At 48.2% G+C, this 22,668-nt stretch overlaps 1 protein-coding gene across 1 annotated transcript in view; it reads left to right on the top strand.

Moving 5' to 3' along the window:
• The window catches only part of TEX10 (testis expressed 10), a 926,719-nt gene that overhangs the window by 427,332 nt on the left and 476,719 nt on the right, over positions 1–22,668 (top strand). The window contains exon 6 of the mRNA XM_069620605.1: positions 9,360–9,498. Within this exon, the coding sequence (XP_069476706.1) occupies positions 9,360–9,498 (139 nt within the window). The remainder of the gene's footprint in view (positions 1–9,359; positions 9,499–22,668) is intronic.

Raw genomic sequence — 22,668 nt, 5'->3', positions numbered from 1 at the left:
CTCCGGACAGGTGGAAAGAGGCTGATATAGTGACGTTCACTGCCACCCTAGCCATCGGCTCACTATAGAGGGCTGAGATCATTGCCTGAAGTTAATACCAAACCCTGTATGATGTGTAGGGAGCGTCTGTGGAGTAGATTAAAACTGTTGGGCTGTCTTCCTAGAATCCTGTATTTGAAACTGCTACACAAGAACAACACTGTACGCCTAAGGTTGGATACCCAGGGTACCATGACTGGACCCATAACACAGAATTGTGGTGTAAAACAGGGATGTGTGACGGTGCCCTTGTTGTACAACCTATTTGTCTCAGATCTTCCTGCTACTTTGGCGTCAACCCTTAATTGTCCTCCAAGAATTGACACCACGCACTGTACAGTCGTGGCCTATGCCGACGATCTGGTGCTACTGGATCACACCTTTAAGTGGCACTTTGGGCTTATGCAGATATAAATGGGCTGTCAATCAATAGTGATAAAACCTTATTGAGGATATTCTCTAGTAAACCTACTGCTAGACCTAGTCTATACATTCAGGCCTCAGAAATGTCTTAAACCCTAATTCATAGATATTTGGGTTTTGAATTTGACTCCACTCCAGGTTTCAGTACCTGTATTGAGATGTGTGGCAGGAAGGCTGCACAGCTGACCGCTCTAGTGGTCCAGTTCTCTAAAAGAAGAGGTAGGTACACTCTGGCGGGGGCTAGACAACTGTATTTGCAGTACCCGGTACCTGCTGTCACATATGGGCTTGAGTCTCTTACCAGGATCGACTTAAAATGGCTTCAGCAGATGGAGGGGAGGTTTTGGAGGAGGTTATTGGGGCTGCCCAGCTGTGTTCCGATGGTTATAATCAGGCTAGAATTTGGGATTATGTCACTGAAATCCCTGGTATTAAAAAAGACAGCATTTATATATGTTAAGATGCTGAACGCCCCTTCCAATCCGCTCCTGATGATCCTGGGTAAGGCAGATTGTAGGCAACAGATGAAATCCCCTTTTAGCAAGAGTATGAACATCTTCTATCATGACATCAGCTGGACCCCCAATTGGGGGAGGGAGGATGACTATGGCAACATGAGGAACTCGCTGGGCAATCGCATTGACCTTTGGGACTATTCATTTGTGTCAGATGTCCTGTACACATTCGAAAAAGCTTAGCCTTACCTGAACATATGTCCATCTCGCCACCTTTGAAGATTTATTCTCCTACGGTTTGGCTACCAGTGCTGGTCGTAGTGGATGTGGCACTTTCTGTTCCAGAACAGGAGCACTTCTGTCGCATTTGTCACAACAGAGATCAAAACTGATATGGTGAAGCATGTTTTGTCCGAATGCCCTTGTTTGGGGAAAGTCTACATATTACATCTAGGTAGATTTGTTTATCAGTTTGATATGATTAAAGACCCCCTGTGCTGGAAACAATGTATCAATACTAATAGCAGGGGACACCATACAGCGTTCTGCAGGATATGGAAGGAGGTAGAAAAGCACATCTCATTTATGGAACAGGAACCTGTATCCCACTAGTGTGGGCATTTATAAGCGGGACATTGAGTTGAAGTCATGATGGTATTAGCCAAATACTGTAATCATTATACTGTTTGGTGCTTTTGAAACTAACTATAAGATGCATGAGACTATAAGGGGTCTGAATCATGGACCCTCTCTTCCACCTCTTACCTTTACCCGACTCCCACTTCTATAATTGACCATGCCCTCTTTTGGTGTTGATATATTGTTGGAATGCACATGGACATTACCTGCATTAATATACATGCATTATGTCTGGCTACATATGTGACAGATTACCATTAATGGCTGGTGTGTGGTTTACTTTTGACTGTAGGGGAATGTTAAGACATAGAAGCATTGAATGAAATTAAATGAATGTGAGATTTTCTTATAAATACTCTTCTTACTCTGTGAGCGGCAACATGATTATTTAAATTAGTGGGTATATTAGTTTGTCTTACGGGTTTGGTTTTATGCATTTGTATTTTAATGCAATGAATGTAATGAATTATTTATTGAAACTGAAAATGGAACAAATAGTAATGTACTGTTATATGTATATTTCAAATGTTATTATTTTTTATGTGTAAAGTTTTATGTTAAAACTAAATCACAAATAAATAAACAAACCCCATCTTTTGCAAGACATTTTCCATGTAGCACCACTCGACTCGGTCAAAGGCTTTCTCATAGTCTATTGAAACCAATTAAGCGCTCATTCCCTGACTTTGTGCCTCATGTATTGAGTCCATCGTTTTTTGTTATATTATTAGAACCTTGACGGCCTGTGATAAACCCCACCTCGTCCCCATGGATCAAAGAGGTCATTAGGTGATTGAGTCTATTGGCCAATACTTTTGCCAAGATCTTGACGTCTGTGTTCAGTAAGGTGATGGGGCGATAAGATTGGCATCGGGACAGATTTTTTCCATCCTTCGGAATGACTGCTATTAGGGGATGAAAGCATGGATCTCGGCAGCATGCCTATTTCCAGCGCATTATTAAACAGTTTAGTCATGAATGGGGCTAGAGTGGAGTGAAACATTTTAAAGAATCGGACCGTGAAGCCATCTTCCCCGGGCGCCATGCCCCCTTCATACTAACGGTATCACCTACTTCCTCCTTGGCAATAGGGGCTTCTAACGCAGCCACGTTATCCGGTGGAAGACACGGGATGGGAATAGAGTTCAGGAACTGGTCAATAAGAGACCCCGCCTCTTTGTATTCAGACCTATAGAGGGTTTCATAAAATATATGAAATTCCTCTGCTATCTGCATCATCAAGGAGTTTTTCTTCTCTAGCTGGTTGTATTGCACCTACCCTTCTGGCATTTCTTTGCTCCCTTAACCTCCGGGCTAGGATTTTATCGGGTTATTTCCTCCTTCTCCATGAATTTCTGTTTTAGGAACGCCAACTTTCATTCCGTTTGGTAAATCAAAAGGGCTTTCAACTTGGCTTTGTGTTTCTGGAGTTTCCTGGCAGCATTTGGGATTTTCATTTCCCTCCCGGTTGCCATTTTATCAAGGCACCTCGAATCATAGCCTTAAATGCTTCCCATATTCCTGGAATCCAAATTAAAATGAAAGAATTTTCGAATTGACTTCAACAGAGTTTGTGCAAGCTCTTTATCTTTTAATAGGTAGTTACAAGACCATCTAGTATCATGTTTATCTGATGGCCATTCTCTTGTTCTGATTTTCACCAGGTCGTGGTCTGACCACGGTATGGACCCTGTGGTTGATTCCAACACTTTCTTTAACAGGCTTTCGATAAGGAGGTAGTCCATTCTTGAGAATTTGTTGTGCACTCTTGAATAGTAGGTAAACAGTGGTTTGAGAGCGTCGACCACGTACATGGTGCTGCTCCAGGTGCTGCTAACTAGCCTGCTTCAGCAGAGGGCAGGTCAGTATTTAAGCAGCTGCCTGCAAGAGCATGTCTCTTGCATTGAGCTCGCTTCCAGGCCTTTGTTGCCTTGATCCTTGGATTTTTGCTGTGTCCTGTTGTTTCCAGAACCTGCTCCTGCTCCCGAGCCCTATGCTCCCTGCCTTGCAGCCCTGCTACTCTGCCTTCACACCCCTGCCCTTTTCCTCTCCACCTCTGTGCTTCCTATATTGCAGCCCAGCTCCCTTGCTTGCAGTCCTATGATCGCTGTATACAATCACTTGCTCTCTAACGCTAATTATCTTGTTCCCTACCTGCAGTTTCCATGTCATCAGTCTTAAGTCCTGCCAGTGTTATCCCACTTCAGAGCTACAGTTTCCTTGGTTTTTTCTGCAGTCCTACTCTTGTTATTCCAGTCCAGAGTTACTGCTCCTTGTTACCAGTCTGCATTTTCCAGTCTCCTTACCCCTGCACTTAGATTCTAGTTTTCTTGCTTTTCTTCTTTCCTCCGGTTCTCTGTCCTGAACCTTGCTCTTTGACTTCCTTTTTCCACTGGATATTTCTGTTACAGTTCTTGTCTTCACTTGTGCCTTGTGTAATTCCTTTGTTCAGAGTTTGGCTGCTGGGTTTCCAGCGGCAATTTCTGCCCCTTTCCATTGTCACGTTTCAGTATTGTACCTGGTCTCATTGTTAACGGGGTGCTGGTTCCTGTTTCAGGAGGCAGTCATTGTTCAGTACCTGCTGGACCCGTACAGGCTTCAGTCTTGTGAGTACTGTTACCTTGTTTGTGCCTTAGGGTCCAGACACAGACACCCACTGCTGTTGCTCCTTTCCATGAGCATTCACAGTGGGGCCATGTAATAGTAACCTGCTCAGAAGGCTGGAGTTTCCCTGGTTCTGTGGGAAACTCTTCCCCCATTCTGCATACATCCCAACAGGGAACATAACGTGTTTGTTTTACTTGTACTCCCTGACCCTTTCTTTTTGCTGCCTCTGTTGCCTATAGTTTCTTGTCTGCAGGACTCCTTGTACTCCTGCTTGTGTAATTTTCTCCCTTTGGCTTTGAGGGCACGTCTCTACCTCCATCCCTTGTGACAATATTGCACTCTTTTTGAGCTGAGCCATTTCATCAAGGGGGTGCAAAGCCTTCTTCGAGTTAGAGTAAAGGCCGATAGGTCTTGGAATATTGTGATTTGCAAAGCTCCCCAATGTACCGGACCCTTCTTTCTCACCATGTTCAGGATCTTTGCTTTAATAATGGAATTTAGCCAACACTGGATGCGGTCCATGGGATCTCCCTCCTGCTATGTGTGCTCTATCGTTGGTGGGCTCAGTGGTGTAATCGTCATTGAAGACCTTTCTAATGATGTCATTTATGGATTTGATTACATCACCTTGCATTTCTCCATCTCTTTCTAGAAAACCAAAAAATCTCAGGTTATTCCGGCGTTCTCGGTTTTCAAAGTCGTCCATTTTCAAGGCACACTGCTCTTCCCTGCTTTCCAATTCTGAGATTCTCATATCCATTTGGGTCTCTAATATGTCAATCGAGGATTAATTTGCCTCAAGTCCCTGGATTCTGTCATCCATGTTGTCCACGTCTTTATCAAGCCCATCAAGCCTCCTGGTGGAGGCACTTCTCTTCAGGCCCACGTCGGACCCCATGCTCCGGTCTCTTCTGCCTGGTTCCCGCAGTCCGCTCGGGAGCAGGGCTCGTCCCGTGCTGACTGTCTTGGGCCGTATCTCTTCCCAATTTAGGCTCCGGAACTCAGGACAGCTCTCCGCTGAGGCACTATGGTGTGGCACACCGGTGGGGCTAGGTCCGATAGTAAACCGGGGCTCTCTGGGGGGCCTCTGGTCCCAATTAGGCCCTGTGGGTGAGGAGCAGCACAGAGAAGTTACTGCATCTCTGCGCCCCCTGATAAAGAAAGGGGGCGGTCAAAATGCACTTAATCGAAGAAGATTCTTATCAATTTCAAAGAAAATCACGATGTGTTATCTCTTCTCCTCCACAGAGATTGAATATGTTCTTTTCCCACAGAAAAACTGTTGCATATCACGGAACTTGGCCTAAGAATACGCCAAGGAGCTGATGCTTTATTGGTGGCTGGGGACGATCTTGGTTGGGTATAGAGATCTCCCCAGTGCTGATACAGAAAGATACTCAAGATGTAGCCAATGTGGGGGAAAATAGATGTTCTAGTCAACAAGTAATAAATGCACAAAATTATTGCTCTGAACTGCCGGAATTGCACGTTGCCAGTTCTGCCCCAACAGACTCCAGAAATTAGATATGGACTATGCTACCTGACCTAATTAGCCAGGTAGTTGAGAAGTTAAGGGCATGTGGAAATGAGCTTTAGTATGTGATGTTCTGCAGGTATTAGATTGGAATATGCGAGGTTTTCTTGATGAAAGGAAATTGAGACATTAATTCACTGCACGTTTCGTTCCTCTTTTGTAGTAGGTTTTCTTTTTGTGCCCACACATTTTTATTGTTTCATATTTATGATGACTATTTTAATGTGAATGTTAATTTTATTCTTAATGTGAGTCTATATGCACAAATTTAGGAATGAGTATTGTCTGTCTTTTTACTTTTGAAACTTGTAAAGCCGCAAGTTCAGCTAAAAATCTCATGGCAATTTCAGGGCACAAGCAACGTTTAGTAGTCATACGAAATAACGCAAAAAATAGATCTGCTGCCTCCAACAACTGGGTGTGATACAAAAGTATACCCCATTGCACTGCATTGTAAAATGCTGAGTGCATTGATAAAAAGGTAAAAAAGTTACAAAAATGTAAAAGATAAAAGGAAAACCTAGTTTCCCAGTACTCCTAGTCTGAAAGGCTGATGGATTCCCCATAGCAAAAGGCAGGGGAAGTGAAGCTGAACACTTATCCTCAAAAAGTCAAAACCGGTTCAAACAAATAGATTGGGGGGGTCCTTAGAAACTATGGCGGGAACGTTGCCAAAAGGGAAATCTTTCCTAACAAAGTCCTGACCCAAGCAGACTAAGAGGAACAGAGGGGGACCTGGGAAGGACACAAGGACACTCAGCAGCCGCAAACCAGGGTGAGAGCTTAGCCCGGGACACAGGGTCCTTCCAGTATGGCCAGATCTGGCACTAAAAATGCAGCAATGTTCCAAATGGCACAAACCCCTCCAGTAGGTAAGTAAACCTGCCTAACTTCCAAAAAAAACAACATAATTCCAGGAAGGAGCAGTGCAGCGGCTCCATTATATACTCAATCTAACAGGGGTTGGCCTAACCAATCACATGAGAATTTAAAACCCAGGTTTTGGCGACCATCCATCAGGTAGGCTCCGAATACTGCCAAATGCTCAGGACCACCTCAAGTCTAAAGACCTGCACAGGTCCAGGAACTGGTCTAGACCAGTTCAAACCACTACAGAGAGTGTATTGCTTGGTTTACAAGAAGCCCATGTGTGCACAACAGCCATTCTTGCACTGCATCATGGTTCCCCATAGCAAAAAAAGAAACAAAATGGCTAAAGGAAGGACTTAAAAAATGCATTAGTATCCTAATGGCTACCATAAAGCTACATTGTGATACTAAGGTATTAAAACGGCTTGCACCCTTGGTGTAGCCAAAATGTAAATTAGTGCTGCCACCAGTCTACTCCCTAAAACTCATGTAGGGGTGGGGTAGGTCAGGGATATGAGACATGGACATGTTTTCCGAAGAAAAATGTTTAATTAAAGGGAAGAATATCCCGTCTGTCCATAATTCCAAGATACAGTCCATACACTTTAAAGAAAAAGTAAATGGGTGCTAGTCAGGGTGTCTCATAAAAATTCTATCTTTTGTCCCAAACCTATACTAAACTAATCTCTGCCCCTAACAAAAATAAAAGGGTCACAAAAAGGATAACATAAATTCAGTTTAGGAAGATTGTCTGCCCCCTATTTCTTGGCTAATGGTGGTTGGTTTCCTGACCCTCACCCTGAAAGAGTTTTCAGTGTTCTCTATCAGTTCTTAGTTCTATCAGTTCTTAGGCCTGTGGAAGTAATTGAAATGTTTTCATTCTTTCTTTTCTCACTGAGGGTCGGTCCGGGCCCTCACCCAAACGTTCCTTTTCTCCCTGCCAATACACTTGGCTCGACAGTTCAAAGATGTTTCAATGTCTCGGGGGTCTGTTACTTGTTGGGGACAATCTGTCACCTCCCGTCCCAGGGGAGTTTTAGCTCTGCTTGCTCAGGCTTATGGACTGTTCTTTTTTTTTTTTGTTGGATTTCTCGCCATGTTGTGTGGTTTTTCATTCCTCAGCCCTGCGTGGACGTTGAATCCCTTGTCAGTCTGGTTGCTCTACCTGATGTGGGTTTTCAACCCCTCATGGGGTTCCGTTTTGCTTAGCCTATAGTGAGCTTTCACCCCCTCCTGGGGTGTCTGGTTTCTTAGCCCAGTGTGGAATATATGATGACCTCACTGTCCTCCTACTGGTCTGCATACCTGTTCTCTGGTGGCAGTGATGGTTGGGGAAGGTGGACTCTTTGGCCAGCACGTATTCACGCCTTCAACTTCATTCCGGTCTTCGGGGATGCCTTGCTCGTGTCAGTTCTTCCCGTCCTTGTTTGAAGGTCTCTCGTCTGTTCAGCTGGGTGCCTGCTTTTAGTGTGACTTTGCTTCAGATCTCGGCTGCGGGTCTGAGCTCATCAGGTTCTCCGCCTTCCTCAAGACTCGTTCCTCTGGCTTCACTGCCCACCGTGCTGTCTGCATGCTCCTGTCTCCAGGTACCTCCTGTGAGGGAGACATTTGCTCTGCTGTATGGCATCCATGGCTGACTTCTCCCACCAACTGACTGGGTGTTTTCCCCATTGGTCTGGACCTTATGATTGCTATGTTCCTGCATGGAATGGGGTGGACCTTTCCATTGGTTCCACTCTGTCGGTAGGAGCAGCGACTAGCCATGGGCAGAAACCAAACTAACCGCCTTTAAATGGCTCTTCAACACTTGGGATTTAGTAGGAAATAGAAGGATTAAAAAACATGCTTTGGGGTTTACTTGTCCCACAAAATGGGGGAGGGGGCAAGGGGGGTGAAGTCCGCCCACCCCCAGGTGATATTCTGTGTGCCCTGACCCATAGATGGTGTCCAGCATAGCAGGCTCACCTCACTAGTCGCAAAGAGGGTGGCTCCCCCTTGAGGAGAAGGGACGAATTTCTTGGCTTTGTCACACATTGATATAATCGCCATTATGGGCAACCTAAGGCCATATATCCAAAAGGGGTTGAAGTGGTTTATTGGGCCTTAAGTAGAAGCCCCTCTGACCACAAAAAATGGGTAAGAGCCAAATAATAAAGGAGGGGAAATGCAGAGAGTTTAGGGGGTCTCTAATGGGGACCAGTAGATGTAAATGTAATTCTGCCCAAACAATTTGCCACGTACCACTGAATAATCTTCGAATAAGCGTAGTTACATAGGTTGAAGCTGTGCTTCTCAGCATATTTCTACATGTAAAATGACATAATGGTCAAATGCAGGCAATTTGGTGAAAGTTTTATTTTCTAAGTTCAACAAAGATACGGGTCAATATACCACGTACACGTCTGACTGATTGTTGTACTTGAGAAGCAGTTTTATGGTGCCCCCCCCCCCCTTAAAAGGGAATGGTGGTAAATGCCTTTATCAGAGAATCTTAGCTTTCTTCAAAATAAATGGCTGTGAGGCCATGTGGGTTAGGAGCCTAGGGCTTTAAATAGTGGCAAGTTCTTTAGCTGACACTTTGACTTAAGTCTGCCTGATAGGCTCATCCAAGGTTTCCCATCACCTCAAGTTGCATTAATGGTGACATAACTTGCTAAATATATATCTTTGGATCTACTCTGCTGAAACTTTAGGAAATGTCAAATCTTTACTCTTCTCTTTTCTGAACATGCAATAAACTACACTTATTTAACTTATTTAGTATGTAACCTTTTTATTTGTATTGTTTGCAGTGGCAACAGAAAGGCTAATTCGAGCAGTGTATCAACTGTACCAGCAGAAAAATCTTAGTTTTCCGGTTCGATCGATGCTTCTGAAATTCTTCTGCCAGATTTACCTAAAAGACGAAGATTTTAGTCTCCATCTGGGCAGGTAAAAATGGTTTCATATATATTTTGTTTTAACTTTTGGAGCTAGGAGGCTGGTGAGATTTGTTTATTGTTCCTTTACAAATATCTTTTGTACTATGATTATTTGTGATAGCCCACCCTTGCTTGTTCTTTGCAAAGAGCTGTAAGCCCTGAAATAGCTCATGCTAATACATTGCCATATGCGCCATGTTGATATGTGCCTGTTCTGATTATTCTATCGGACACCTGATTTAATAACCAATTACCTGCATTTTCAAGTATCTCCTTCTGCAACTTTCTGTGCTGTACTCCTGCCAAGTTTTGCCCATACCCATGCATTTCTCTCTTCCTTTGCTGAGTGACAATGTTCCTGTGGTTCTGCAATACCCAAATATAGAGTGTGGATACCACAAAACCAGAGGTGCTCCAATTTTAAAACGTTTGTTCTGCATGCCTGTGTCTTTGGCCGGGATATAGCTCTTTGCCCATTGCCTACCCATCTTGAATTTCTCATAGTCTTCTTCAGATTATTATTAGCCTGCTATAGGGCTGTTTTTATATTGTATCTAGATTACCTTTCAGCTAGAACACATGTAAGGCATCAAGAGTAAGGCTTGGACACAGTGGCATCTTGAGTGTGGGTTACAGACTTTTATTTGGCATAAAAAGAAATGGGGTTGGAGAAATCCTATCTGTCCCTGATTCTAAGAAGGGTTTCCTTGCCTCAACAAAACTAAGGAATGTCCGTGTCAGGATGTTAAACCATAAAGAGTCCTGTGTCCAAAATCCCTAAACTGACCCTTACATGCTAAACCTAATTGAATTTGTATATGAGGTTGTCTGTAACTTTCCCAAAGCTACCAACATTAGGTTCTATGGTGCAGCAAAACAAAAGAATAGTTGCATTAGGAAAGGGGTCTTCCCTTCTGTAGATTTCCTCAAGTGGTCGAAATGTCACTTTGTTAAAGTTCCCGTTTTTTTCAAGGGGGAAATGCTCTTCCCTTGAATTTCCTAAAAGTATACAATTCATTTGCAAGCACATAATTCTCTTGAATATATAGTTCTCTTGAATGGTTCGTTCAAGGAAGGATGATGTTCCCTTGAGCCTCCTTGAAGCACACACAACTCTCTTGTTACTGTTTTTGCTTCACAGAGGGCTATTGATCCCTGAACTTCCTCAGTCTTTTCCCTTTCCCTAGTGTACTCTCCTGCCATGGTGTTGAAACATTATAACTTCACTTTAGAAATGGTTATGGGTCACCCCTTTTCCAATGTTCGACCCCTTTCAGATTGGCATTTCAATCCTTTGTTTCTCTTACTCTTCTTCGTACCCCTAGTTTACTCACCTGCCAGGGTGTTGCAAATGTCTTACTTGGGTGTGGGTCCCGGACTCGCACATTGCCAGGTTCACTATCCTGCCAGGGCTTTTCCACCTTTCATTAACTCTTTGTTGTATCCAGAAAACTATCATTGTCATATGCTTTGGTCACCGATCCTTTCTTAACAATGTCCGTGTCAGTTTTACTTCGCTTGTATTATCTCTTAACAATGTGGCTCTTAATGTTCGTAACAGTTTCACTGTCCTTCCTTGGGCTCTAAACAATGTTTGTACTGGTATCCCCTATACTGTCTTTACTTAAACTGGTAACAATGTTCATCTTCTGTGGCTGCTTCTGCGTTTTTCGGATTTCACCCAGAGCTTTGCTTTTGACCCACTCATTAACAGTGAGTTCTGCAAGCCGCTCTGCTTCCGCCTTCCCTCTGTCTGCATGCAACAGCTCCAGCTGCCATTGACAGAGACACAGCAAACTTCTCTCGGGTTCGCTTCTATGCATGCTGTCTCTCTCCTCTGCATGGCGTTCTGCAGTCGGCTCCTTCCCGGCTTCCAAACAGTAACAGAACAAGTTAACCACACCTGCAGCGTCCACCTGCCTTGCTGCTTCTTTGCCCGCTTTTCTTTCTCTCTCTCTCTCTTTCTCTCTCTCTCGCTCACTCATATTAAGCCATAATTGAGTGGCTGACCTGCCTATACTAATGTTACTTAATTTTGACATTGAACCCCAAGGTTTTCAAGGTTGTTCATTGTGTATTCGCTCTGCTATATCCAGGCTGAGAGATCATACCAAAAGGCTTCTTTTCTCTCCAGCAACGCCCTTGCACTATATTTATTGCACCTATCACTAAATGGTGAGCCTACAATAGAGTATAGATGTGTTGTCCTTTATAACAATTTTACTGTTTTTTTTTTAACTTCACAAAGTATTTTTACTTGTAGTACGTCAACTTGGAGGTATTTATGGGTGTGTAATCTTCTAAAAGTATATATTGCTCAGTATACCAGTGTGGTGCATTTTCTATGGAAATGTGTATGGTCGAATTCAGTCAGTCTACTTCCCCTCCCTTGAGTTAAGCCTGGCAGCTCTGTCACGTTAACTAACTAAAGAGGGTTGGCTTCCATTTTGGGTTGGGTGTACTTTGCCCACCTTAAGTTAGTGGTTGCACAGCCGTCAACAGAGGTTTGTGTAAAAAACAAAATGCCCTATCAATTGATAAAAATACAACTGAGTAAAAATGTGTACTTTTTTCTTTGTGGGAAGTCAGAATCAGGAGACTGACAACTCACTGAGATTTAAACTCAACGTTTTTTTAAACAACTGTTTATTAAGTTTTACATAGTCAGTTCCATAAACAACAATACAGATCAGAGCGTGGAGCAGAAATACATCCCCCATATCTGTGGTCTTTTGCCCTTGCACCCCCTGCCCTCTTCCTCCATATTCTCCTTTCCTGGCAGTGCCATCCTTCTTGCCCGAAGTAGGATTTCGAGGGGATTGGGTCCTCCGACGTATTCCATATCTATGACAGGTAATGTCCACAGCTGTGCTGCTTCGGAAAATCTTTGGCATCTGCATCGATGACGTCGATGCGCCGTCCTCGAGGACCTCCTCCGACGGCCGACGTCACCCGATGTGATAAGTAGGCCACACAACGCCCATAGCCTCAGTTCCGTTTCTTCCGCGAACGTGTTCGCTTCGTGAATCTCGGTACGCCTCAACTCGTTGGAGTTTGCTGTTTTTGATTCTCGGGTTCGTTGAACCTGTTTGGTTTTTTGTGTAGACCTGTTCGTGGCAATGTCTACTTCGTCTTCGACCCCGCGTCCGAGCTTCAAGAAATGCGGGGACTGTGGGTCCAAGATGTCGGTACGGACTCGCACGACGCCTGCCTCTGGTGCCTTGGGGAGGCCCACAATACGGACGACTGTGTCGACTGTCAGTCGCTCACGGCAAAGGCCTTGCGGGAACGCAAGAAGAAGCTGTCGGTAGGCCGGGTGTCTAAGCCCCGGAAGTCGAGGTCTGCGGGGCTTTCGACGGATGACTCGAGGGGCGACTCTCCGCGTCATCGTCGGAAGTCCAGTGGGTCTCCTTCCAGGAGTCGGTCTCGCCCCTCCTCCGCCTCTTCGAGGCATTCCCGGAAGCGCCGGCATAGGTCGCCTTCCCCGTCCTCTTCCGAGGACTCCGCCCGTCGGCGGGTCGCTTATCCCTCCATGCAAGCGACACCGGAGGAATGGGCTTCCTTCGGGAAGCAGATGCTAGCGATTCTTGAATCGCAGGGCACCGGTCCGTCCGCGCCTCCGAGTGGGGTCGGTCGGCACCGGTCGAGAGACACCGCTCGTATGCCTTCGGGCCCGGATGGTCGGCACGGCTCGCGGGAGAGGTCCCGCTCGGACAAGGGTAGCCGTTCTTGCCATGCCCGTTCCAGGTCCCGGTCCTCGTCGCGCTCGAGACCGAGTGCTCCTGTGCCGTCTTCGAAGAAGACGTCGACGTCGACGCCGTCGGCGCCGAGGTCGTCGACGATTTCTCTCGAGGCTTCGCCTCCGAGGGGGTCGTCGACGCCGTCGGCGCCTAGGTCGAGAGACACGCTCGGAGCTCTGGCTTCGAGGCCTGTGTCGACGCCGCCGATGCTGACGTCGACGCCGATTCGCTCTACATCGACGCCTTTTCTGTCGACGCCGGCGCCGACTAGTTCGGCGCCCTCGAGGCGGTGGTGTCGGAGGGGCCCCCGTGGCACGGGGTTTGCCCCTAGAAAGGCTCTGGCTAAGGTCAGGCACTGCTTTGGTCCCCAGAGGTCTTCCTCTCCCCGCCTGGAGTACATTTCAGAGGGTGATGAAGGCTCTGATGACTGCTTGGTTCCGGTAACGGTTCCAGATGAGCTTATCTCGGGCCATAGCCAGTTTGATGACCTGAGGCAGTCACTGCATGATGCCAGTGCACTGGACACCTCTCCGGAAGTGGAGTTTTGTAGGCCGGAGCCTGGCACTCATGCTGATTCTTCATATCGGCGCCTTATTTCTCGGGTCACCGATTATTTGGGTTGGTCAGCTCCCCCAGGGGAGTTCGTTCAGGATGATCTCACGGACATCCTTGATCTCGGTCCCCCCACTGACCCGGTTTTGCTGTTTCATATGGCTCTGCAGAGAAGGGCGGCGGCGGCTTGGACTGCTCCGGAGAGTCTCCCGGCAGTGGGCAAGTCTTTGTCGCGAAAATACCGTCCAGCCAGTAGCGACCCCTGTTACTTGTCCAGGCACCCCACTCCAGAGAGTTTGGTGGTGCAGGCGGCTACGGCCCCGGCAAGGCAGGCGTCGTATCCTACCATCCCTCTGGATAGGGACGACAAACGTTTTGACGGCTGGGCGAAGAAATTGTTTTCTTCGGGGGGGTATGGCGCTTCAGGCGGCCAACTCCATATGTGCTTTGTCTCGTTTCACACACACTCTGTGGAACTGTGTTGCATTAGCGGCTGAACATATTCCCGAAGGGGACGAACGGGATGGTTTCCTTGCTATGGTTCAGGATGGCAAGAATGCCATGTGTGAGGCCGTTCAGTCGGGTTTGGACTTGGCAGATTGTGTCAGCCGGTCCATGGCGGAGAGCACCGTAATGCGCAGGTTTGCGTGGTTGCGGAAGTCTGGGTTCGCTCCTGATGTGCAGTCCCGGCTCCTCAACATGCCCTTTGACGGTGAACACCTTTTTGGCAGCAAGGCTGACGACAGCCTTGAGAGGTTGCAGACCTCCAAAGCTGCAGCGAAGTCGTTGGGCGCTGCAGTTCGCCAACCTCTGCCTTTTCGTCCTAGGGGACAGCAATGGAGGGGAGGTTCCTTTCGCTATTGCTCGTCCTTCAGTAAAGCGAGGGGAGCTAGCAGTCAAAGAGGCCATCGTAAGAGTGCCAGAGGTGGAAACAAAGGTACTCGAGGTGCCAAGGCCGCTCGGGCAGTTGCCTCTTTGCTCTCAGGCAACGCCGCAGCCTCTACCACTCAGTCATGAGGCCAGGTCCCATGGTTCGCCGGTTGGGGGGAAGGCTGGCGCAGCATCTTGTAGAGTGGCAAGCCATTACTTCGGATGTGTGGGTTCTGGAGATCATATCCCACGGCTACTGTCTTCCTTTTCGGCAGAGGCCTCACGACAATCCACCAGGGAACCTCTCTTTGAAGTGTCCGGATCCGCTCCTTGCGCAGGAAATTCAAGCCCTGCTGGAGAAAGGCGCCATAGAACTGGCGCCTGTAGCGGAGAGGAACAAGGGATGGTATTCCCCTTATTTTTTGGTTTCGAAGAAAGACGGGGGATTGAGACCCATCATGGACTTGCGCGGTTTGAACAAACTCCTCAGGAAGGACCAGTTCAAGATGGTGACTCTTTCTCAAGTCCTCCAGGCCCTTCAACTTCAGGACTGGTTGGTGTCTCTCGACCTCAAGGATGCTTACTTCCATGTGCCGATCCATCCCAAGCACAAGAAGTACCTGAAGTTCGCGGTTGGCGACTCGCACTTTCAGTTTCGGGTCCTGCCGTTCGGATTGACCTCCGCCCCGAGGGTTTTCACCAAGCTCATGGTGGTGGTGGCAGCGCATCTCAGGAAAGGGGGGATTCACGTCTACCCCTACCTGGACGATTGTTTGATCAGGGGGAGCTCTCCCGAGCAAGTCCTGGATCATCCGTCCGTCACCTGCCACTCCCTTCACAAGCTGGGCTTCTCCCTCAATTTAAAGAAGTCCCATTTGACACCAACGCAGCGGCTCCAGTACATCGGAGCAGTGCTCGACACGTCCCTGGGGCAGTGTTTTCCTCCTCAGGTGAGGGCTCTTCACATTCAGCAGATTGTGAACATGTTTCAATTTGCCCAGGATCTCCCAGCGTCCGAGTTCTTGAGACTGCTCGGCCTCATGGCATCCTGCATTCTTCTGGTGCCAGAGGCTCGTCTCTGGATGAGATCTTTGCAGTGGGCACTCAAGCTCCAGTGGTCTCAGTCCTCCGGCAGGCTGTCGGACCCTGTTCAGGTGCCGCCCTCGCTAGCCCGGGACCTTCTATGGCGGGCCGTCGAGGGCAATCTGATGAAGGGGGCCCCATTTTGGTTGCCCTGGCCGGAGGTGACAATCGTGACGGACGCATCCCTCACGGGATGGGTAGCTCATGGCAACGAGTTGACAGTCAGCGGTCGTTGGTCTCCGTCGGAGTCCAGACTCCATATCAATCTGTTGGAGCTGAGGGCCGTCAGGCTAGCCCTGAAGGCTTTTCTGCTGACTGTGCGTGGAAAGAGTGTCCTGATTCTAACGGACAACACAGTGGCCATGCACTACCTCAACAAAAATGGGGGGGGCAGGGTCACTTCCGCTGTGCAGGGAGGCGATGCAGCTCGAGTTCTGGGCCATCCAGCAGGAAGTTTCGATCTCAGCGGTTCATCTGGCCGGAGACGAGAACGTGACGGCCGACGCTCTGAGCAGGCAGAGCACGATCTCTCACGGGTGGGAGCTGGCTCAGGAGATTCTCCTGGAGATCTTCGCCCTTTGAGGGACCCCTCAAGTGGATCTCTTCGCCTCCAGTGTCAACCGGAAGTGTGAAGGTTTTGCTCGCAGGAATTTCCTCCAAAAGGAGCCTTAGGGGACGCGTTTGTGGTGGAGTGGTCATTCCCATTGCTGTACACGTTTCCTCCAGACCCCGTCATCCCGCAAGTGCTGCGGAGGTTACGGAGGTTCGGTTCCCAGATGATCCTCATTGCTCCGGCGTGGGCCCGGAGGTTGTGGTACCCGAACCTTCTCGACTTGTCCATCTGCCCTCCACATCGTCTTCCCTACTGAGACGATCTGCTCTCACGGGAGGGGGGTCAGGTTCTCCATCCAGAGGTCAGATCCCTCAACCTTCACGCTTGGCTTCTGAAAGGTTGAGGTATAAGGATTGGGACCTCCTTGAAGACGTGATGGAGGTGTTGCTCTCGGCCAGGTGGCCGGCAACAAAGTCTCTGTACCGTTGCCATTTGAGAAAGTTCTGCGACTGGTGCAGAGTTAAGAATGTGGATCCTTTTGATTGTGACATTCCCATGGTTCTGTCTTTTTTGCTTTCTTTGGCCCACAGGGGCTTGCAAGTGGGGACCATTAAAGGTTACCTGGCGGCGCTGTCCATATTTAAGCGCTCAACTGAAGAGTGTTGCTATTTTAAGATTCCTTTAATTTCGCAGTTCTTGAAAGGGCTCACTAATGTGTTCCCTCCGTCACATTTTCTGGTGCCCGGTTGGGATTTGAACCTTGTTCTTAAGTTTCTTATGGGTGCTCCGTTTGAGCCTTTACATTCTTGCCTGTTGAGGCTGTTAACTCTGAAAACTGTGTTTTTGGTTGCGGTTACTTCCGCTCGCAGAGTGAGTGAGTTACAGGCACTTTCAGTTAAGCCACCCTTCACTGTGTTTCATAAGGACAGGGTTATCCTTAGAGTTCGTCCTTCTTTTCTTCCGAAGGTGGTTTCAGAATTTCATTTGAGCCAGAAGGTTGTTCTTCCGGCATTCTATCCTCCTCCACATCCTGGTAAGGAAGAGGAGAGGCTCCATAGGCTTGATCCTCGGAGAGCATTGAGTTTTTATATTTCGCGCATGTCCCGGGTCAGAGTGGACGATTAGCTCTTCATTGGTTACGCTGGAAAGCGTTTGGGACAGGCTGTGACGCAACAGACTTTGTCTCGTTGGATTATTTTAGCTATCTTCGAGTGTTACCGCTTGGCAGGTAAGGTTCCTCTGGCTGCCTTGCGGGCCCATTCTACCAGGGGAGTGGCTGCGTCTACTGCCCTGCAGAGGGGAGTTCCTATTCGTCAAATCTGTGATGCAGCCACCTGGGCTTCAGTACATACTTTTGTACGTCACTACTCCCTCGATTCCATCAGAGGGCAAGATCTGGCCTTTGGCAAGGCAGTTCTCTATTACGCAATTTGATTGGGCATGCTAAATTTGTTTTCTAAATTCTTTCCCACCACCTTGCGTGGTACTGCTTTGGGAGTCTGTCATAGATATGGAATATGTCGGAGGACCCAATCCCCTCGAAGAACAAGTTACTTTCTTACCTGGTAAAGTCCTTTCGATAGGATGGTCCGACGACGTATTCCATATCGCTCCCTCCCTGCCTTCCCCGCTGCAGAATTTCTTTTGCGATTGCAGCTTGCGTTCCGCAAGGCCTTGTGTGTCTGACTGGCAGAAAACGGGTGGCACAAGTTCTGGGAAAAAACTATAACTGAGGCTATGGGCGTCGTGCGTCCTACTTATCACATCGGGTGACGTCGGCCGTCGGAGGAGGTCCTCGGGGACTGCGCATCGACGGCATCAACGTCATCGTCATCGACGCAGGAAGCAGATGCCAAAGATTTTCCCAAGCAGCACAGCTGTGCACATTACCTGTCATAGATATGGAATACGTCGTCGGACCATCCCATCGAAAGAACGTTACCAGGTAAGAAAGTAACTTGTTCTTCTATCTTATCACCAACCAATGTCTCTAGCACTTTCTTCCGATCCACAGTTCCAACGCAAATATTCAATAAGTCTCCTGGCAATGCCCGGTATGCAATGGAGCAGTGAATGTCTCTAGGCCTCCTGACCTGCTACTCAATTATGATATGATATGGCATTTATATCGCGCCTATACACAAATGTTTCAAGGTGCGACGAGGCAAGGGAGGGGGAACAAAGGGAGGACAGACAATGATCATACTAGGCCAGGTGTCATTCCGATTGCGCAAGTGCATGGGAAAGGGGAAGGGAGAAAGTGCAGGGGTGGGGGAAGGGGGAAAGTGCAGGGGTTGGGGGAGGGACAGTGCAGTAAATGGGAATAAAATAACAATAAGTAAAGTAACGGCCAGCAGGTGGCAAGTGCAAAGGGGAGTGCAAACATCAGGTGTGAAGTGTTGGCGGTGAAGGTATACAGAACAGTCCCAAAGTGCGGGGGATGCCAGGCAGGCAGGCAGTGCAGGTGTGTGTGTGACTGGTGGGGGAGGGACCTGGGCTTGGGATCAGAGGGTGGCCAGGTCACCAGATTCCGAATCCGCTAGGAGGTCAGCAGGGAAGAGGAGGAGAAAAGGCTGACACAAAGAGAAAGGTTTTGAGGTGCTTCCTGAACCAGAGATGGTTCTCCTCAAGTTTAAGGGAGGCTGTCCAGAGGGAAGCCCCAGCCGAAGAAAGAGATCTACCACCAACTTGTTGCTTGGAGAAGCTTCTGACCCTGAGGGAGTTGGTGGCGGATGAGCAAAGAGCTCGAGAAGGAAGATATTTAGGAAGAGAGAGTTGAAGGTAGTTTGGGCCAATGCCCCAGAAGGCCTTGTGGACAATGCAGAGGGTTTTGAACTTGATCCTCGTAGCCACTGGGAGCCAGTGCAAAGATTTCAGTCCTGGAGAGATGCGATCCCAGGGCTTGAGGCCAAGGACAAGTCTTGCAGTCCTGTTCTGGATGAGTTGCAGAGGGTGGAGAGTAGAGGACGGCAGATTTAGAAAGAGGCTGTTGCAGTAGTCCAGCCTAGAAAGAAATAGAGGTCTGGAGGCAGTGAGCTTCTGGGGGATGGAGAGGAAAGGTAGAATACCTTGAGGAGGTGCAGCTGGTAGTGTATACACTACTGGATGTAAAGTACTCTCAAATGTTCTTGGCTAGCCTGACCTAGTATGGCTTGATTCGTAACCCTGTTGGCTCCTATCCCTCCATGGGGTCTCTGGAGGGTTGATCTGATGGCAGCCCGCTTTAGAACCGATGGCTACTCGCCCGACTCTGGTGTCTTGGGGTTCACACCCCCTCGCCGGGTATTTGGTCTCCCACCGCTCTTGGGCTCTTTGCCTTCTGACCCTGACTTGGGGTGTATGGGATCTCGCTCTGTCGTTCGAAACACCTTTGGCTCCTAGCCCTCCTTGGGGTCTTGGGTTTCACACACCCTTGTGGGGAATCTGGCCTCTCATTTCCTCTTGGGCCCTTCCGCTTCTCACCCTGGTTTGGGCTATATGAATTCTCATGCTGTTTCGGGCTGTCTGATGCCTTAGTCTAACTTGGGGTCTTTAGCTTTCCATCCCAGATTAGGGTATATGGATTTTCACCCCAGCTTTGGCCGTTTGGCCTCTCAGAACCTTTTGGGCTCTTTAGCTTCTCAACCCACTTTGTGTATATTCAGGCCTATCTGGCCTCCTCCCGTTTCCCTGAACGCACTGCATACCTGGATTGGTATGGTGGTGTTTCATGGGAAAAGCAGCTGTGTTCCTCTGGTTCCACTTTTCGTGTCAGTGCGTGCGATTTGGTGCTTCCCATCAGTTTGTGATGAGACCCTAGTGTTGGCTCCAGCCGGAACTGGTTGTCATGGTTCATGTGTTTGTGTCTCTTCTCTGGGTGGCATGGCTGAGATTCTCCAGCTCCTGTTGCAGATGGCAGCGTTTCATAGGCTTTCTCGTTCCTCCATGCAATACGACACCCATTAACCTTTACAATTACTGTTCGTTCAAAAGCAGCCTCTGAGGACTTGTTCTCCCATGCTATCATGCTTTATACCAATTACTCTCACCGAAGCAACTATAAGAGAGATCTGGGAGTGTCAGTTCTCAGAACTGTGCCACTACAAAGACCAGCATTCCCTGCACTGATGGACGCCCTTCATCTTGTGCGGTTCATTTGTTTTTGGGCGATCCCGACTCCAGAAGGGCAGCACCGGGTCTACTCCATCCCATTTACGAATGCTGCACTGTGTCTTTCCCCCCACCTTCCTACTGAGGTTCTGCTACCAGGAAGGGGGAGGGTTGGTTCTCAGCACCTTGCAACTATAAGGACCAGAATTCCCTGCACTGATGGGCGATGAAATCAACACCTGGGACTGCCTTACTGATGATAGCATGAGTCTGAAAGCACTAGGTGTACACCACCTGAGTGGCCAGATATACTGAGAACTGGATTTGTGTGGTACGCTACCTTAATATCTGTCCTACCATTAAAGAAATAAATGAAGACAATCAAAGTTATGACTTAGAATAGGGTGGTTCTCCCCCTGGGTTCACTAGGTGGTGGCTGGATTCTGACCCCCACCAAAGAGTTCTCAAATGTCTCTCCTAATTTGGTGGTCCCAATGAACAAAGTAACAGTTATTTGCTACAAGGAGTCTCTTACGTCTCTCGCCTGGCGGCTCAGGTGAACAAATAACACAAAGAAATGGCTCTTGCTGTTCCTTTGACTCCATATGCCTTTATCTGTTAGATCAAACAGTTCTTGGTTTATCCCTTCCTCAGGGATATTTTGAATCAAATGAGGTCCTCAAATGTATGCCTCTTGGACTTTAACAGCACTTGCTCCCTGTTCCTGTTAGGATATTCCTGCTTCTGGCCTCTGTTGTGCGGCAGCGGCTTGTTCTCCCCGACTTATGTTCTGTCTGTGGTCGTAGCTTCTTTCAACCTGTGAGGAATTTCCATCTGGCAAGGGTGCAAAGCCCTGGCCTTTTTGATTTTGAGTACATAAAATTATGCAGGTGATTCCTTCTCCAAAGGGGTAATATTCTAACCAGATTCTCCTTTGTCACTGCTGCATGGCAAAAACATAATGCACTTGTGCCCTGCTGCATAAGTAGCCTCATCCACAGCACCCACACTGCTCGTGGCACAGAGCGGGGTCAAAGGTCACAAGATGTCCACTCGGCCGACACAGCGACCGCAAAGTCCATGCGCCACATGGGCGACATTATAATTGTTTTTTTTTTTTATAACACACTTAATACCGGAGAGGTTTCTAAGCGCTGACCCGGGATTCGAACCTCTGTTGCTCAAAGGCATCAAAGTAGCACACCCGTTCAGGAGTAGCAGCATAATAACAGGGTGTTGCATATCCAGAGGTTTATGACACCAATAGGAGGGGAGGGGATGGGTTTGAATAGGCTAGAGTGCTCTGTACACTGGAAGAAGCCTTCTTCCTTCTTGATTCTCACTGGCTCTCTTCTTTCCCTTTCCTGTCTGCTCCACTTGTGGAGCGAAACACTTTGGGTGCAAGATCAACCGGGCAAAGTCCACTCCAGCCAAGAGCAGGGATTGGTGCCCTAAAGGAGCTTTAGACTAATCACCTGATGTGTGCCTTTAAAAATGAGTCTTGCATGCCTTTAACAGAATTCCCTTCAGTTCCTCGAGGATCCTTTAAGGCGAAAGAGACATTCTGAAGATTCTCACCTGGACTTCCTTTGGGACAGTTACACTGTGCAAAGCCCTCCCCCGTCCAAGACAGAAGGAAGATCTGTCCCCTAACCGCTCCCAGGCAACATTGGCAGTGACCAGTGCTGTGGACCCGGGCCAACATTATGCAACTGATCTTCTGTGCCAGAAGAGCAGACCCTGAACCTGGACCCTCCTGTCCTCACGCCCTTTGCAAAGGCCTCACAGCAAGCCAGAGGGCCAGACCTGCTGAAGTTCCCTTTGCAGTTGCATTGAACCACCTATCCATGTTACCCTGCATCCTGAACAGTAGGAAAGGTGCTAGTTCTGGTGTCTGCGTTCCTCCAACCAGCCGAACTACTGCACTTCTCTCCATTAGCTCCATTAGCTTGACATGGAATTGTGTCCTCACAAAGCACGTCACTTGCTAGGCCTAGAGCGTCTGCACAACTCCAGAACCCTTACCGGATCTCTGGCCGGATCTCGCAGACTTTACCTGTGGGTCACAACCACGACTTGGCCCTGCTAGCCCGAGAACTGCCACCTCATTGACGCACCCTTTATCACCACTTCACAACCATCACGCGCCGACTCGAACCGCTGGAGTGCCCCTTGCTAACCTCTTCCAGCGGCTAAAGACTGACACAGCCTGGCCAATGCTGAAGCGCTCTTGGGACCGCCCCGACCAGCATTACTCGAACTGCCATCATTCAATCACACAGAGCACACGCAT

Source organism: Ambystoma mexicanum, chromosome 5q (genome assembly GCF_040938575.1).
Source record: "Ambystoma mexicanum isolate Mex_15411 chromosome 5q, UKY_AmexF1_1, whole genome shotgun sequence".
NCBI classification, from domain to species: domain Eukaryota; kingdom Metazoa; phylum Chordata; class Amphibia; order Caudata; family Ambystomatidae; genus Ambystoma; species Ambystoma mexicanum.
Note: the sequence above shows the minus strand (reverse complement) of the source record. Positions and strands in the feature narration are given on the sequence as shown.